This window comes from Castor canadensis, chromosome 16 (genome assembly GCF_047511655.1).
Source record: "Castor canadensis chromosome 16, mCasCan1.hap1v2, whole genome shotgun sequence".
Taxonomy (NCBI): Eukaryota; Metazoa; Chordata; class Mammalia; order Rodentia; family Castoridae; genus Castor; species Castor canadensis.
In genome coordinates this window covers 43,825,270-43,842,440 of record NC_133401.1, presented here as the reverse complement: position 1 = coordinate 43,842,440, position 17,171 = coordinate 43,825,270, and the positions used below count along the sequence as shown (strand labels likewise).

General features: G+C 45.6%; 1 protein-coding gene across 1 annotated transcript in view; it reads left to right on the top strand.

Moving 5' to 3' along the window:
* Window positions 1-14,090, top strand: part of Trpc7 (transient receptor potential cation channel subfamily C member 7) — a 129,969-nt gene extending 115,879 nt beyond the window's left edge. Inside the window, exons 9-12 of the mRNA XM_020180911.2 lie at window positions 3,489-3,710; window positions 4,319-4,399; window positions 10,931-11,006; window positions 13,247-14,090. Coding sequence (XP_020036500.1) covers window positions 3,489-3,710; window positions 4,319-4,399; window positions 10,931-11,006; window positions 13,247-13,416 — 549 coding nt within the window. The 3' untranslated portion in view covers window positions 13,417-14,090. The remainder of the gene's footprint in view (window positions 1-3,488; window positions 3,711-4,318; window positions 4,400-10,930; window positions 11,007-13,246) is intronic.
* The last annotated feature ends 3,081 nt before the right edge of the window (window positions 14,091-17,171 follow it).

Genomic DNA, 17,171 nt, shown 5'->3' with positions numbered 1-17,171 from the left:
AAGGATCTCAGAGTCCAGTGAGAAAGTGTTTATTTGTGAAGGCTTTCATTTAAAAAATAATAATTCTACAGACTGTGTGGCTTAAATACCATCAGGAATTTATTTCCTCATGGTACTAAAGGCTAGAAGATCAAGGATCGGCAGGGATGGTTTCCTGTGTGGCCTGTCTCCTTGACTTGCAGACAGCTGCCTTTGTGCTGTGTCCTTACATGGCCTTTCTACCAATCCTGTTGGCTAGAGTCCTACCCTATGGCCTCATTTATCCTTACCCATCTCTTTAAAGGCTCTATCTCCAAATACAGTCACATTCTAAGGTACTGAGGGTTACAGCTGCAACATATGAACTTTAAGGTGATACAACTCAGACCATAACACCACACCCCCAAAAACAAGTATCCCAAACTCTAGAAATACGGTGTTTCAGGGTGGGGAGGGGTGAAATAGTGTGGCATGTTCAGTACTACAGGAGCACAGACTGAGCAAGAAAAGGAAACGAGTCAACTCTCATGGTGAGCTAGTCATGAAACCTTAACTGCCTACCCCTTCACCCCCAGGAAAATGCAGCACTGTGTGGATGGACAGCATATATTTTTAAGAAGCGTTTTATATATTTAGTCAATTATTTAGATAATGAGCTATCACTAACTTATCCTCCTGTCCTTCTGGGCCTCAGTTTCCCCACACATAAGAGAAACACAGATGGTACCTGAAAAACCCAGAGAAGTCTGCCATACCCTAACAAGCATGTCCTGCATTGGTCCTCATGACTGTGGCTTGGGAAGTCACATGGTTGGCAGAGAGATGCCCATAAACTTAGTGCAGGACTAGGCAAGCTCCCAGCTAGTGATGTCAAGTTATCCTACCACAGAATGGTACCTGACATGGAGAAAGCACACTGCAGCCACACAGCTGCCCTCTGGGCTTTGAACTTCTCCTTGGTCAGGGGAGAGTGGATGTGCTCACCTGTCTCACAGGAGCATGAGACTACTACTAGGAAAAGCCATGATTCATGACCACATTTAGCCTTGAGGAAGTGAATATTTGTATGTCCTTCCATGAGTACAGGTATTGATTCATCACGAAATCTCAATCCTGCACCTTCTGTCCAGTCCACAAATTCACCTGCCCCTGCTCCAGCTGTCTCCCATCCCCACCTGCCTCCTCCCTCTGAGGCAGTCCTGCCTTATCAGGAGCCACCCTACACATTAACACTACACTGTCTGTGTCTTTGCCCTCTTCCGCTCTACCTAATCCTCCTGTTAGCATTTAAATGAGTCTCTTGACCTATTTTAAAAAAAGAAAAGAAGTATAAAAAATCATCCTTGATCCCACTGTCAGCTCTTGACCACTTTCTCCCCTACTCTTTACTGCCAGCCTTGTCACTGCCTTTCCCACTACTTGACTCCTACTCATCCTCCATCCCACCCCATTCCCTCAGGCTGGCTGAAAACTACTCAGCTGTAACACACCAGCCATGGGGCAGCTTTCTAAGCCCCAGGCTGGGGTCTCCCAGAAGGAGACCCTCCCACAGCTGGCACATCTCTCCATCAAGGTCAAGGCTGGCTTGTGAGCTGTTTACTGACTCATGTCATTGGCCAAATTTATGCCCTGTGGAACACAGAGCATCTTTCTCTCTAACAGAGTAAGTGCTCGATAAGTTTGCTACATGACTAAGGGCTAAAAACTAGGCCTATGCTAGGCTATGGAGATGAAAATAGTATTTTGGGGGGATTTACTCAATGTCTAGTACAATTAAATGCCTTTTATCCAATAATTCCTTCAATTCTCACAACCATTTATGAGGTAGGTATTATCCCCATTGTACAGATGAGATAACTGAGGTCCCAGATGGCTAAGTCATCTGCCATATTTTCACAGATAGTAAGGAACAGAGCTGGGATTTGAACCCCGGCAGGCTTAGAACCCATGTTCTGATCACTAGCCCACCCTTCCTCTCAGTTCTGGTGAGCCTGTTATACCTTTCCTATACAGTGACACCAGGAGTGACCCCTGCCCTCACAAAGCTTCAAAGAGCCATATAGCATGTCCCCAAGTAGACCAGGCCAGGTGTCATTCTTCAACAAAAACAGACAAAGCAGTCAAGTTTGCTGATTGTGACCTTATACCCTTGGGGTACATCCACACAGCCCCACATGGGCTTTACTGGATTCACAGAGCCTTAGCATATAGCCATTGCCCAGGCAAATGAGCACATAGTCCATGCTTACCTCAGGACTATGAAGGAGGCATTGGGACCTGCAGCATCTGAACCAGCAAGTTCAAGACTCACTTATAGTCACATAGCTAATAAGGGGTTTTGAAACCAGATCTGTCTGATTCAAATTCCACCCTCAAATGAGTGAGAACATGCACAATTAAAAATAAAAATTTGAATTAAAAAATAACACCTCAAATTCTATCCTCTTTCCTAACCTCAGACTGCTCTCCTAAGACACAAGTTCATGAAAGTTATCTCCTGGGGCACACTCAGCATTCTGAGAATTGATACCAAGTCAGAAAAAAAGAAAAATCCTCATTTTTAATCTAAACCTGTCACAAGAAGAGAACACAAGTGGGTTACCGCCTACAAACCACAGTCAGGCTTTGTTTCCCTTGAATTACCAGTGCTATATTTCTCAACATCCAGCACTCCAACCAATATGAAATACATTTTTTAATAAACAACTGGGTTGTTCAGAATTGTAGTCTCTAACTAAGTGTCCAAGGAGCACCTGAAATGAGGCTAGTTCAAACCAAGATGTGCTATAAATACAAAAATCATGCCAGATTTCAAAAATTTGGTAGGCAAGGAAAAGGAAAGCGCGCTCATTAATAATTTCTTTTTTGATGGTGCTGGGGATTGAACCCAAGGCCTTGTGCAGGACAGCCATGTTCTTTAGCACGGAGCCCAGCCATAATTTTAGTAATCATGTTGAAGTGACATCATTTTGGATCTCTTAAACTACACTACTGAAATACCTTTCACCTGTTCCCTTATTTAAAAAATTAAACTTACCTAAGAGGCTTACTTTTGTGGCTCGTAATACATTTCTACTGGGTAGCACTTCTTTACTAGATAAATCAACATCTTGATGCTGTGGTGTTTGGTGAATCTGCTAGCAGAGCTGTGAAAGTTAATGGGTAACAAGATAAAATGGCAGTAAGAAAAGTTCTTTGTTAAGCTGTAAATGGAGGAGATTAGTGAAAATTCCCAATGGAGTTTATGGGAGGCTGGCATGCACTGCCTGGGGCTTTTCCACCATGAATCTGTGGTGGAGAGCTTTAACAGTGACACGTGTACCTGGTCTTGGTGACAGCAAGCCCCCATCTTTGTGCCATCTGGAGAGAGGGTGAATATCCCCAAATGCACCAGAAGCCTGTTTAGGTGTCTGCTCTCAGCATCCATAGCTTGCATGTACACTCCCCACACTGTGCTCAGTGTGTTAAGTCATGGCCTTTGATGATTTGTTGATTCCCTTATTCCACAGGAGGATGCAGATGTGGAGTGGAAATTTGCCAGAGCAAAACTCTGGTTGTCTTACTTTGATGAAGGAAGAACTCTACCTGCTCCTTTTAATCTAGTGCCAAGTCCTAAATCATTTTATTATCTCATAATGAGAATCAAGATGTGCCTCATAAAACTCTGCAAATCCAAGGCCAAAAGCTGTGAAAATGACCTTGAGATGGGCATGCTGAATTCCAAATTCAGGGTACGTACCATCTGGCTTATGGGACTAGAAAAGGCAACAGGGCAGTGGGGTTGTGCATGTTTGATTTGGATGGCAGCCCCTGATAAAAGAAAACCCAGGAACTGTGAGGGATCATTGCCTTGCAGAATCTGGTGAGCATATTCACAGAGCCCCATGCAGCAGAGTGTGACACCATAATCCTTTGGAAAGATGCACTGCTGGGGACATAGCCTGTTGTCTGGCTGGGCCATGATCCCGGAGAGGGGACACTCCTTAGTGGACTCAGAAGTAGGATAGCTTTTCCCAGAAAGTATCTGGAGAATGATCTCTGAGAAGATTCCATTCCCACTCTCTCTGTCCTCCAGATCCTCAGTGTTTAATAGTGTAGTAGAAGCTCTGAGAGGTCCTGGACGAAAGACACCCACATAATGTAACTCACTACCTCCAGTACCAGGTGACCCAAACAACATTCTGCAACCCTCGTGAACATCCTACAGAGCTACAGTTCCCAGGAACAATGCTCTAGGAAGCCAAGCAGCAGGGGGGAGATCAGCTTCCAGGAGGTTCCCTATAGAGCCATTGTTCATTCAAATCCTGCCACATGTATATGTATGTATTATTTTTTCCAGAAGACTCGCTACCAGGCTGGCATGAGGAATTCTGAAAACCTGACAGCAAATAACACTTTCAGCAAGCCTACCAGATACCAGGTGATAATCCTTTTTCCCAGCATGAACAGCCACTAAAACATGGATTTAGTAATGTGGCTGTGTCATCTCCCCCACCCACCCATAAGCACAGCTCCCTTCCTTCACTAAACACATGTTTATTGAGTACCTGCTATCTGCCAGCACACTTTGTCACTTACTGCAGAGACAAACATGGTTCCTACCATCTCTGGACTAGTGCAGGGAAGAACAAAGAACAAGTGAATGCAGAGACAAATATATGACATAAATGAACCAAGAAAGGGTCCAAAGGTGGAAAACAAATGTGTTCCCCTGCTTGGGAAGGCATCTTTTCAGAGAGGACAGTTGGCCAAGACCTCCCAGGGAATTAAGGAACAGCCGTGGGGAACTTCTAGGCAGAGGAGGAAGTGTATCACCAAAGGTCCCAAGTAGCTGGAAGACACAGTGGAGGGAGATGAGGTCAGAAGGAAGTTAGAGCCTGACCACTGTCAGGGCAGTGAGTGTACCTAAGTTCTCTAAGGTCAAGGGGTGAGAGGATCACTTTGAAGGAGAGGGGAGATAATAAAATTGTACTTAGGCTTCAATGAGAGGACCCTGGAGAGCAGTCCTTCACAAAGATGGTGGTTTCCACCACTGGGGTTTGAGTAGGGCAGTGGAGAGAAGAGACAAATCCAATATACGTTCTAAACATACAGCCAATGAGACCCAATGCTGGAGTGGGCTTAGGGGAGGGGAAGCCGTACCCAGCATGACTCCCAGGTTATGTGTCTTAAACAATGAGGAGATAGTAGTGTCTTTAGGGAGCACCTGTCCTTAAACTGCCAAGTCTGTTGTTAGAAAAATTAGAAAAAGCCCTCCTACGTTTGCAGTCCTTGCTTGCATCCCTTCTGGAAATGAGCAACAAGGCTCTGTATCAATTTGATCCAGCCCCTGAGCCAGTGATACATGGTAACTATGTCTTATCAATTATAAAAGTACAGGGCACTCTGCCTGCCTTCCATTCTCCCACCCTCAGCACTTTTATCCATGCTGATCATTTCTATCAGATGTAAATTTGAAGCTGTCCTCAGCATCCCTTTAGGTCAAGGTGAGGAGGTGACATGTCCCCAGCACCACCTTCCCATGAGGAGCAATTACAGACTTACATCTTCCAGACACAGGTCTCTAATTGAATCTTCCCATCCATGTTTCAGAAGCCAGCTGTGCAGTGAGGAGGATTTAACTGAACAATTAAGAAATGGCTCAGCCCTCAAAGTACTTACAGTTTTATCAGATGACACAGGCTAAAAATTGGCAATGGACGAATCTTGTATTTAATCGGGCACAAAATTGGAGCTGCCCAGTTTGATCTGCTTTGAGTTATTTTACAGACCAAATCCTTTGGTCAGTGGAGGGATTTTTTTATTTCTCAGATTCTCAGAGAGAAATATAGATTATCTGTGTCACAGAAAAGATAGAAAATCCTAATGGGTTAGGGCAGATCTCTGCTGGTTTTGAGCAGAATTGGCTACTGAGATAAAGGAAGGCTGATTATGTATGAATGCCCTGTACCCAGAATGAATCCTTTCTTTAGGAGCATTTTCAAAATCAGTCTCAGAGCAATCCTGTTTCTATCTTCCATCATCACAGGCTGAGTCCCTCCTGCCTTAAATCTCCCCAAGAACTTCCTGCTGTGATTACAGAGATTGGTTGGTTTGCAGCTTCAGGCTACTGATGACCTTGGAAAGCTTTGCTCACCTTGTATTTTGTGAATCCAGGGAGAAAAGCCCCAGGTTACTTAATCAAATAGTCACAGAAAAGAAGAAAGAAAAACCCAGCCAGCAGGCATCAGAGGAAAGGGGTTGAAGCGACAGCTGTGGAGCTAAGAGCAGCCTGCCTTTGCACATGGACACTTTGCTGGGCCCTGCTAGGCTATGTCTGGACATCTCCCTGAGCCATCCTCCTCTGTTGACCATAGGAGTCAACCTTGAGATAGTCCTAAAGGACAGCTGGGAGCAAGTTAGACACTAGCACAAGTGTGGTCTCACCAATTTCCTGGGAGAGGTGCTATCCTTCACTCCATTTTACAGATGAGAGAACTAAGGCTCCATGGCTGAGGCCACACAGTTGGTTGGGCTACAGTCCATCCTCCACCATGCCATTCTGCCTGTCATCCCTCTTCATGACACTGCACAGAGCTTCCCTAGACCTTCCTGCCTTGCCTGGGCTTGGCAGTCCCTACAGTAAGTGAGATCTCACCAAGGCTCCAAGCATGAGGTGGTAACAAGGAATAAGAGGATGCCTTTGTGCACCTTGGCCGTCACTGACAGCAGCAGGTGAAGCTGGAGAATGGATCTAGGCGGGGACCTGAGGATGGCTCCATGTTCCTTCAGGCCCACTGGGGGCCTCCCAGGTTGCATAGTTCCATCCCAAAGCAGCGTCCAGGTGTGCAGAGAACATGAGGAGTCCAAGCCACCCCTCTTCCTTACTCTCCAGGCCACCCCCAAAACTGCATCTCATTGAGTTCATACCCTGTCAGCCTCACATGCTGTTGTGGTTTTCCCAGAAACCCTGTAGCATTCCCAAGACATCAGAACACCATTCTTCATACACATTGAGTTAGTAAACTTGCTTCCTTTCTGCCCCTTTTGTTTGATCATTGTGATGGTTACTGTTTTCTGTGTTAAGCTTCAATTTTGTGAAGCTCTTTGTCGTAAGGGAAGACAGCCCCTGCAGACTTCAGGGGCTCCCTATGCCTTGCTTTCCTCAGGTTCCCCTAGCTTCTTGCTTTTGCAATGTCATTTACACTCTGGGCTCTGTAGACATGTGATCAAACAATGGAACAAGGCCATGATACTGGGGAGATGGCCAAACTGTGCCTCCTCAAAATCTGCCCTGTGAGATGTTCCCAGATCCAATTCGATTGGTTTTGCAGGGTATGGGAGGAAGACCCCATATAGCCATACCCTGAGAGGTACATTTCTTCATGGAAGCAAACAAGCCACATCCCAAATAAGCTATAGAATCTAGGCAGGATCCATCCATCAAATAAGCCCCAATCTTTATGATGCAGCCTCTTCTCCAAAACCTAGTGGGGAGTCCTCCTTTTAACCTTCTATAGCCTTTGCTACAGAGAGCAAAGCTAATAGTATAGACAACTTTCCAGTGTAGTTTCTTCCATATTCTGATAAGCCTCAGTCTAAGAAATGACTGAGGATCCATTTTATCCACTCCCCTCCAAATGTTCCTCAATTTCTATGTTCCTTGGTGGTACACTGCTTCTACCTGGAGTCCTCTTTGTCAGCCATCTTCAATATACAATCTGTGTTTGATTCCTCATCTTTGTCCTTGGCCATCCTTGTTGCCCAGAGAATCCTGTCTCTCCCATAGAAAGATATAGAATATAATATCTCTACCACCAGCAGCCAGAAGCCACCTGGCCCCTTGGAGTCTGGGCTGGGGAACTGTGTGCAATCATCCCTGTAACAACCATTCTTAAAAAAAACCCATTGGACAACTCATTTGCATCCACTTGAGTCTTCTTTTGCATGAGTAATTTCACTAAATATATTCATTCTCCAGAGCTTGCTAACTGCATGAGAGCAGGGGCAGGAATGTTGCTACCTATAGTGACATAACTTGAGAAAAGCTCATCTTTATGAAGGAAAAGTACCTTCTGGAAGATAGCAAGAAGATATTTCAAGCTCATCACAAAGAGACACACTTTTCTCCCACATAGTGAAGGAAGAAAGGCTTCTGATGTCCATCTTCTCTGAAAATAGCCATCTTCTGCGGCCTCCATGTTCAACAGAACTTCAGGGCATTTTTCCAACCATTTTAGGCTTTCTGACAGTAACAACAGCATCTTGCTCTTGCAGATTCTAAGGTGTGTAATGTGCACATACCAGGATGGAAGCCAGGTCCCCATGAGGACACCAAGTCTCTAAGGACAGTAGGTGATCAGATTGCTCCCCCTAAATGGACCTGTCACCATAGCAATAACTTGGGGGTGAGGATAGTAAGAAAGTCCCTACACATCGTAGTGCTCATCTGGGCTGGTTTGCACATGAAGCCTGTAATATCCTAATGCATGTTGAAGCCTTAAAAGCAAACCTTTGTTTTCTACCCATTGAGTTCCAGGACTGTAGAAACCCCAATTCAGCTCAGGCATGCTAGTGTCCTAAGAGTGAGCCATGACAGTCACACCCATCCCATGCCAGGAACTTTCTTCCAACGGGTAACCACTCGATGAAGTCATCCTTCCTCTGAAACCAAGTGAGGTCTCCTGCTTAAAAAGGCTTGGTATCCAGAAGCAGCCCAAATCCCCTTTGACTAACAGGACCCAGTTAATGAGTCATAAATCTCAGTCCCAAAACCATCTTGCACTTGACCTTTGTATAGGTTCAGACAAAGCCCCAGATCTGGTTTCCATTTTGGATGAATCCTAGATCTGCTACTTCCCATCTGTGTGACCTTGGAGAAGTCACATCACTCACTCTGTGAGCCTCAGTGGCCTCTGTAGTTGGAGACAGCTCTCATCGCTGAGTTCCTGGGAGGACTAAGTGTGATCACTTTTGGGAAAGTGATCTGGTCTACAATATGCTTGTTTCTTTGCTTCTTTTTCATCCTTTTTCCCTTCCTTCTGGAGAACTACAGGTGTATTGAAGGAGGCGTGAGAGCTCAGTCTCATCAGTTCAAAACAAATGGAGCTTAAGGGGCATATTTTGTAATAATAGTAAACATAGCCCAGGGGCTATGTTAAAATAATCAGCTTAATGGTATTGAACTGAATACTGAGCCCACACTGAACAGGAAGGACTGTGACAGCTGCTAATTATTTTCTATTATAAATATTAAGACTCTTATTTGATAGATTCAGAAACAGAGGAGCCCATAATTCTTGAGGTTTGCCTTGAAAAGGAAATAAACTTTATCTAGGTCTCTTTAATTCATGTCAGATCAAAAATGTACTGTGGAAGAATATGTTTGAATTTCTTATTCAGTAAGAATGAAAGATGCTTAGATATCTACAGAGTTTGGGGTTTTGTTTTGTCTTGTTTTTCCTATGAAAACTGATTGAGGATGTTTTTGTTTTGGTTTGCTTTTCCAATTCAAAGTGAAAGCAGCATCACTGAGTCTCACAGAATGGCCCATATTCTTATAAGGTAGAAAAGAGAAATCCATCACTGCAGTTTACTGATAGGCTAAGCCCCAGACTGTCTGAGAAGGAAGAACTGGAAGGAAGTTTGCCAAGAGCTGTTCCCATGCCCTGAACCTCAGAGCTGGGCAGACATGACCCCAAGCACTGAGGAGGGGCACACTAGCCTGAATGAGCTGACCAGGGTCATGGGCAAAAGAGCCTGGACCAGTTTTGGGTGCAGTCTTGGAATCGTGCTATGGAGATGCCTCCTTGGCAAGGTCTTCCCCAGAAAAGGCATGGAGAGAACAATCAGTTGTTAATAAAATCAAGTTGAACCCTTAGCTCTTTGTACCCAGGTCATTCCCTTTCACTTATAGAAAGCTTCTCCAGAGCCTATGTAGTCAAAGTGAACTTAGCAACCTACGTAAGGCCACACAGCGAAGCCAGGGACAGAATTCAGGTCCCTACAGATTTGTTCAATGTAGAAAATTCTTCCTCAGACCCCTTAGTCGTAGGTGTGAGTGGGTGCATGGGCAGCAGGACAGGACCCAGGATCAGGGAAATCTCTTCTCCATGCTGCTCATTTCCAGAGTCAGCAGTCTCAGCTTCCAGAATATTTTTAAATCCTGTGATTTCACAGGAACCCTGAAACAACTAGCTGGCAAAATCCAAAGTTCACCTCCTGCAGTCTTTCTTGCACTTGGCTCTATTCTTGGTATCTCTCAAGTGTTTGTTCATGCCTCATTTGCTTAAAGAATACAGTGTGTGCTACATGCATGCTACTTGGAAGCATGACTGGCAATGCAGAATCAGGCCTTGGGAGTTCCTGGGAAGAGATCTCTCCACAAGACCCCCAGATACCTGTCTATGACTGATGCTCCTTCCAGCAGGAATTTTTTAAGGTGTGGTAAACTTGTGCCCCGAGACTGACCCTAACTTCTGCACCAAGTGAGTCTTCTCTTGTGAATGGCACACTTCTCACTGTCACTTCCGAAGGATTCAGTCCTACCTGGGCTGACCTGGTAGTACTTCCCAATATTCCCTCCCTGAAATAGAACTGAGATTCAGGAAAGAAGACATGACTGACCAAGGTAGAATCAGGCCTTCAACCCTTGCTCAAGTAGTGCTATACATTGAAGAGGATTCTCTCTCTCTCTCTCTCTCTCTCTCTCTCTCTCTCTCTCTGACTCAGACTGCTGTCATTGGGAAGGGTCCTGTTCCTACACCCCAAGATCAGGCAAACACTGAGAGTTGGGGATTTTAAACAGGGAGACTGGTCCATTTCCCCCACTAGGCAGGGCACGCTTCAGTGTGTAAGTAGCCCACGCTGGTTCCTGAGGTGCTGTAAGAGAAAAAGGTCTCATGCTATACCAGTCAGGCTGCTTCTGTGCTAGGCCAGGAGTATCTGAGCCCTTCATTGTCTCCCATTTCAGAAAATCATGAAACGACTTATAAAAAGATATGTCCTGAAGGCCCAGGTGGACAGAGAAAATGATGAAGTCAATGAAGGTAAGTGAGGGCCCTGAAACAATGTTAAGTTCTGCCAGTTAGAAGTCAGGCACAGGTCTCCCATGACTAAAATCGTGGTGTGGTTGGGGTACTGTGTTCCTTTCTGGAGGCTCAGGGAAAATGGATTCCCTGCCTCATTTAGTGTGGATAGAATGCATTTCCATGAGGTGGCAGTACTGAGGTCTCCATTTCCTTGTTGGTACATCTGGGGCCTGGAGGAACCCAAACTCAGAGGTCACCTGCCAGACTCTGCATATGGCCTTGCCTCTCAGAGCTGCAGCTAAGCCTCCAGCCCTTTGCATGGCTACTGCTCCTGCCTGTATCACTCATGCTACCTCTCTGACCCATTTTTCTGCTTTCCTCCTCCATTTTCAAGGTCTCATGTGATTAGATTGACTCCACCTAGATAATTCAGAATAATCTCCTTATTTTAAGACCAGCTGATTAGCAATCTTAATTCCATGTGTGACCTTAGTTCCTTCTTGCAATGTAACAGAACATATTCTTAGGTTAAACACCAGAGATTAGGAACCAGACATTGTGGAGGTGGAAAACATGTCTCTGCCTTCCACAGTGAAGGCTCCCTTTGTCAGTTTCAGATCCCTTAAGTTCATGATGGAGCAGGATCCCAGCACCCATGTCTCGTTCTGTGGGTGCTTATACAGAGGGAACAGGTTGTACTCCATTTTCAGACTCTGCTTTGGGCTCAGCTCCAGCCAGCCCTATCCTGTCTCGGTTTCAGATTCTCAGACTCTGACAACCAGCAGGGTTTCTCTAAGTATCCCCCGCCTCAGTACCAGGTACCAATTGGTAACCCTGTAGATCCCAGACCCCACCCAGACCTAATAATCAACATATCCCTGATGGGACCTGGGGGGGGGTCTACATTTTGAATAATAGCACCAAATGACATTCATGTACACTAAGTTTCCCAAATACATTATTTTCACTGTTTAGGCTGTTTTCCAATCTGTTTTAAGCAATTACTCTTAAGTAAAAGGCAAATGACCTTATACCAGGTCATTAATCTTCATTAGACACCTAGGGTAAATATTTGTTACCTAGAAATAGCTCATTCATGACTTAATCCCTCCCCTTCCCCTTGCCTGGGCTTCAGGGCTACTAAAAGAGCCTGACCATTGAAGGATACTTTGCTTCATCTTGGGGTACCCAGGGTACAGCCTAAAACTTAACAATGACCAGGCTGGCTACTGAGCTATCACTCACTGCCTTGGGGCTGAGCAGCAGCTCACTACCCACACCTATTCATGGGTCTCAAATATAAGACTGCCAGTTATCATGCCAGCCTCAAGCAGCTGTGTCTATGATTGACATGAATGTAAACTGATAGAAAAGGTGGAACTATCCAGGAATCATGCAGCCTAAATGACACCAGAAAACTGGGGCTTGGTCAGGCACCTGATGAAAAGGAAATAGGGGTATATGCATTTGTCAAAATAGATCAAACTGGACTTTTAAGATCTCCAAGTTTTTTATATGTAAAGCATACCTAGGAAGTAAATATGAAATTATAATATATCCACAAGCAGTGAACTCCCACCTGAATCAAGTCCGCTATCTATGGTATCAAGAAAGAACCTTTCAATTCCCCTTTGTGATTAATGATAAGTTACCCATGGTTCAGACCCATTGGGTTTCTAACCACTCAGGCCACTGTGGAACTAAAAAGTGAAGGTCTTCACTTAGTACTTGAGGGGTCTTGTATCAGTGAGGCCATCCTGCTTTCATGGGCTCAGTGGACCTGCTCAGGCAGCCAGCTCACTCTTGGGAGACTGGCCCACTCCATAACTGTATCCACTATGCTGAACCATTCTCTCAAGTGCTTGGAGTTTCTCTTCTCTGCACATATCAACAGATCAAAACAGAGCATCATGAAAATAAGTGTTCCAGTTAATGAGGATGTTGTTCAGTCTTGAAATCTGCTTTTAATGGCTTCAATACTAACATTCTAACCATCATTATGTGAAATAGGCACTAGACACAAATCACAGTCCTGATCTCCACTCCTCCTTCAAATGTTAAGGAAGAGGCTTCCAGGAATAGAAGGAGGGGGTCGTAAACGAATGAGCATGCTCTTTGGTGGTGAGATACTGGGTAGTACGTAGGTCAGAGCTCCCACTGCCTAACCTCCACCCTGAGGTGGGCTGGACCTGCTACAGGTGGGACAAGCCCCTTCTTTCTTCTTGCTCATACTAAGAAAACCTCATCTGTCCTTGCAGGTGAGTTGAAGGAAATCAAGCAAGATATCTCCAGCCTGCGCTATGAGCTCCTCGAAGAGAAGTCCCAAGCTACTGGTGAGCTGGCAGACTTGATCCAACAGCTCAGTGAGAAATTTGGGAAGAACTTAAACAAAGACCACTTGAAGGTGAACAAAGGCAAGGACATTTAGAGGCCTGCTGGGCACCTGTGACTTCTACCAGCATTCCAGGGCCAGGCTGGATGCCCTGGCCCCAGCCCTGTCGGGGAGGGGTCCCGGCCCACTCTTCCAGGACACAAGGGGATCCACTGGCTGGGTCTCGGCCACATCACTGACATCTCCAGCCCAGGGCCTGCCTGGACCCAGAATTGTTGTAAAACTAAGCTGTTGGGTAAGAAAAGCTACCCAGAGGAGAATGTGCCCTTGACACATGTAAGACCTTTGGCCCAGCCTCAGTGAAATACATCCTGTGGCCAGAGCAGGAAAAGGCCATCTTGGATGTACATGCGTGCCCTCCCACTGCACATGGGACCACAGCTCTGGCTGTGTCCTGGGAACCTGGGAAGTCAAAACTCCTCATCCCATGAGCCCCTTCTCACTCCCGCTTCCCCTGCCACACACACACACACACACATCCATCCAGAACCGGGAGGTGACCTGTGATCTATTCTTAAGTGCCAGATGAGAACCCAGATAGCCTAATAGCAAATAGTTATATTTGTTTATAAAAAAAAAGTTTAAAAATCCTAAATCAAAAATTGTACTGTAGGTAGCACTGTTTAGAGAACAACAAAATCCAAATGATGTATTTTTACCTTTATTAAGATTATCTTGTATTTACTATTTTTACCTAAAATGGAAAGAAATAAAATTACCTCATAAGAGCCTGGGGAATCTCTGTGGCTATGCTTCGAGGCTGTCTTGTGCCCTATCTGAAGTTGGCCTTGGGAACCCTCAAACCAGTGATGCCTTGGGAGAAGAAGAAACCAACCCCTAGTAAGTCCCACAGCCAAGACCCCCAAGAAGTTACCGGCACTGGCCTTCACCACCAAGCTCCTCTTCCTATCCCAGGCTGGTGACCCCAGCCTCTCCAAGGTCAGGAAGGAGGCAAAATAAGCAGTGAGAAAAGTGGCAAGTTTCCTCCCAGCCTACCTCTCCAGCTTTCCTGCAGTGAGTAGGAGGGAGGGGAGGATGCCAAGAACCGAGCCCCAGATCTCAGGTCTAAAGGAAGGGCCTACATGTGAGTAAGAATAACAGCCACCAGAGGGCGCCCAGGCTCAAACAATGACCGTTCTGGCGCTAATGCCATTGGATTCCAGAAGAGCCCACTGGCTCTGGTATTGAGCACTTACTGTGTAACAGGCTCTGTACTTCCGTGAATCTTCACAGCGTAATCAGATCAGGAGGGTAGGAGTAACAAATTCAAATACCTTGAAGATGCCCTGGAAGAAGAAGAGGCAAAAAAAAAAAATTACGGATATGTACAAATACCTATATATATGCATGTATGTGTATACATATACTGTACACATGGTCCCCCAACGTATGGTGGTTTGACTTAATTTTTCATCTTTACTACAGTGTGAAAGCAATATGCATTCTGTAGAAACCATGCTTTCAATTTTGAATGTTCCCGGGCTATCAATATGCAGCATGATGTGCTGGAACTGCAGCAGTTTCCAGTTAGTCATATGTTCCCAAGGGTAAGCAGCCAACACCCTACAGTGTACCGTGTTACCAGAATTTTTTGGATACAGGTATTCCATACATTACATGAGCTATTCAATGCTTCGTTATAAATAGGTTTTGTATTAGATGGTTTTTTTTTAACTGACCTAATGTAAGGAAGACTGGGCTATGCTAGGATGCTCAGTAGGAAAGTATATTAAGTGCACATTTGGGTATATTGAGACTCCTTTCCATACATCCAGGAGCATCTGTATGCGTAAATATAGAGAGAAGGCTTGTGTTTCAAGATAGTCAATATATCTTTGGTAGCAAAATGTATTTATGTAACTCTGCTTTAAGAAAACAGCAGATCAGATGAAGTAATAAACAGAAGCAACATTAGTCCCAGCATTGAGGGGGACAGGAATAGGCTATGACAAACTAGAAAGGCATGCCCTCACTAAAGCAGGTTGCAGACACTTGCTGTATTGCTATAAGTGATCCAGGCCATTTTGCCAAATCTGCCCAATTTCTGAGGGGAAATGTGAACATCTGTTGGGTCCCTGGCAGCTGAAATAGGCTCCCAGGGAAGAGGTTGATGAGCTGTGGATCCACACCTGGGCCTTCCCAGCCCCATCTTCACCACCACCTAGTGCTCAAACAAGACAAAAATACAAGTATCCCATGGGTACCCATGGGCACCTGGGGCACACTGCATTTTACAGCTATATATTCTGGTCCAGGAGTTTTTAACCTGGGGCCCATGGGGTGGGGGGAATCATAGATGGATTTCAAAGAATCTACAAGTGTGAAAGTGCCCTTCATGCTGTGTGCTGGTCTTTGTGATGGCACATCTCTAGAGAGAATACCTGCAGCTTTCTTACATACTCAGCCAGGCCCCCATAGGCTGCAGAAGATGAATGGACTCATCCATGAGGCACTTACTCCATCCCTGACCAAGTACCAGGGATGGGCCCCAGGTGTCCAGCAGGGAAGACTCCTTTGCAAGCCTGAACTCTGAATAGAGAGGCTGACATGCTTTTTTGGAAGAGGAATTGATTTGCCCAGGGGATAAATTACCAAGTTCCTGGAAGACTTCCTTTAAGATCTCCAACTATCATCATCAGAATGCTAATAAACACTTCTGGGATGCATTGTTCAATTTCCCTATCTGCCTTCAACCAGAGGCAGTTGACAGCCCCATTTTTAAACCTTGGGCACCCTTCCCCTATCAAACCTGTCTCAAACTTACTCCTTACAGAGATAAAGGAAAACAAGTCTCACTAAGTAATTAAAAACTGGAAGAGTTAGGCTTTTCAAGGTAGGTCTGGGAGGTAAAAGTTCTCTAGGGATGGACTCCTGGTTGCAGATGGACTTGTGTGGGGAACCCTCTTGGTTGGAGTGCTGCTGGAGAGTCCTGGAACTAAGGGCGTGCAGAGCTCATCAGCCTGAAACTAGGGATTTTCCAGGCACTGACAACCTCCCTCACTTGCCCAAACAGGACTGTGAGGAATGGAGCCTGAGAGAGATCAAGGGGAGATGGGGAGGAGAAAGGACCCCAGCCTTCCCTGGAAAAGTTCACAACTTTCTCAAGACGTCACACTTCCCAAAGCACCACCTGTCCCCAGAGGCTCAGCCCACTTGTCATCATTCTGTCCATAATTATAACGTATTCATTCAGTGTTTCTCTCCTGCCCCAGTGGGAAGCTCCATGAGGAGGCCAAGTCTGTTCCCTGCTCAGTGAGTCACTACTGGGCCCTCCTGGGCCCCAGGTTTCTGAAGTCCCCCTAGGTAGCACCATCAGGCCCTGAAAAAATTCCATCAGTTTGTAGGAAACACAAGCCATCCCCTGCTGCACCTCTGCCCAGGGTGGCTCAACCACATGGCCCTATTTCCCTTCTAGTCACAGCCTGGGAGGAGGCCCTGCTGCCTTTCCCAACACAGCACTGTTCATTGCCCAAGGGATTTGGAGTGGAAGTGCCTGGCCAGGCCTCTAGGGTAACCAGATGTTAAACAGCAAGTTCTTCAGTCATTTGTCACCTTCTGATGGCAATTAAGACTCAACAAATTCTAGTGACACTTCCCAGGCAAAAACCCCCAATTAGCCCCTGGAGCTGCTGCTAATGGACATGTGCTCACACACTTGAGAAAGCACAGTAACTCCTCTGCCATGGAAGATTATGTCCTTCCCTCCTTTCCTGCCTCCCAGCAAGGTCCCAACACAAAAAATTGTCCAACACAGCAGGGTAGGGACAATTACCTGATACAGGTCTGGCTCC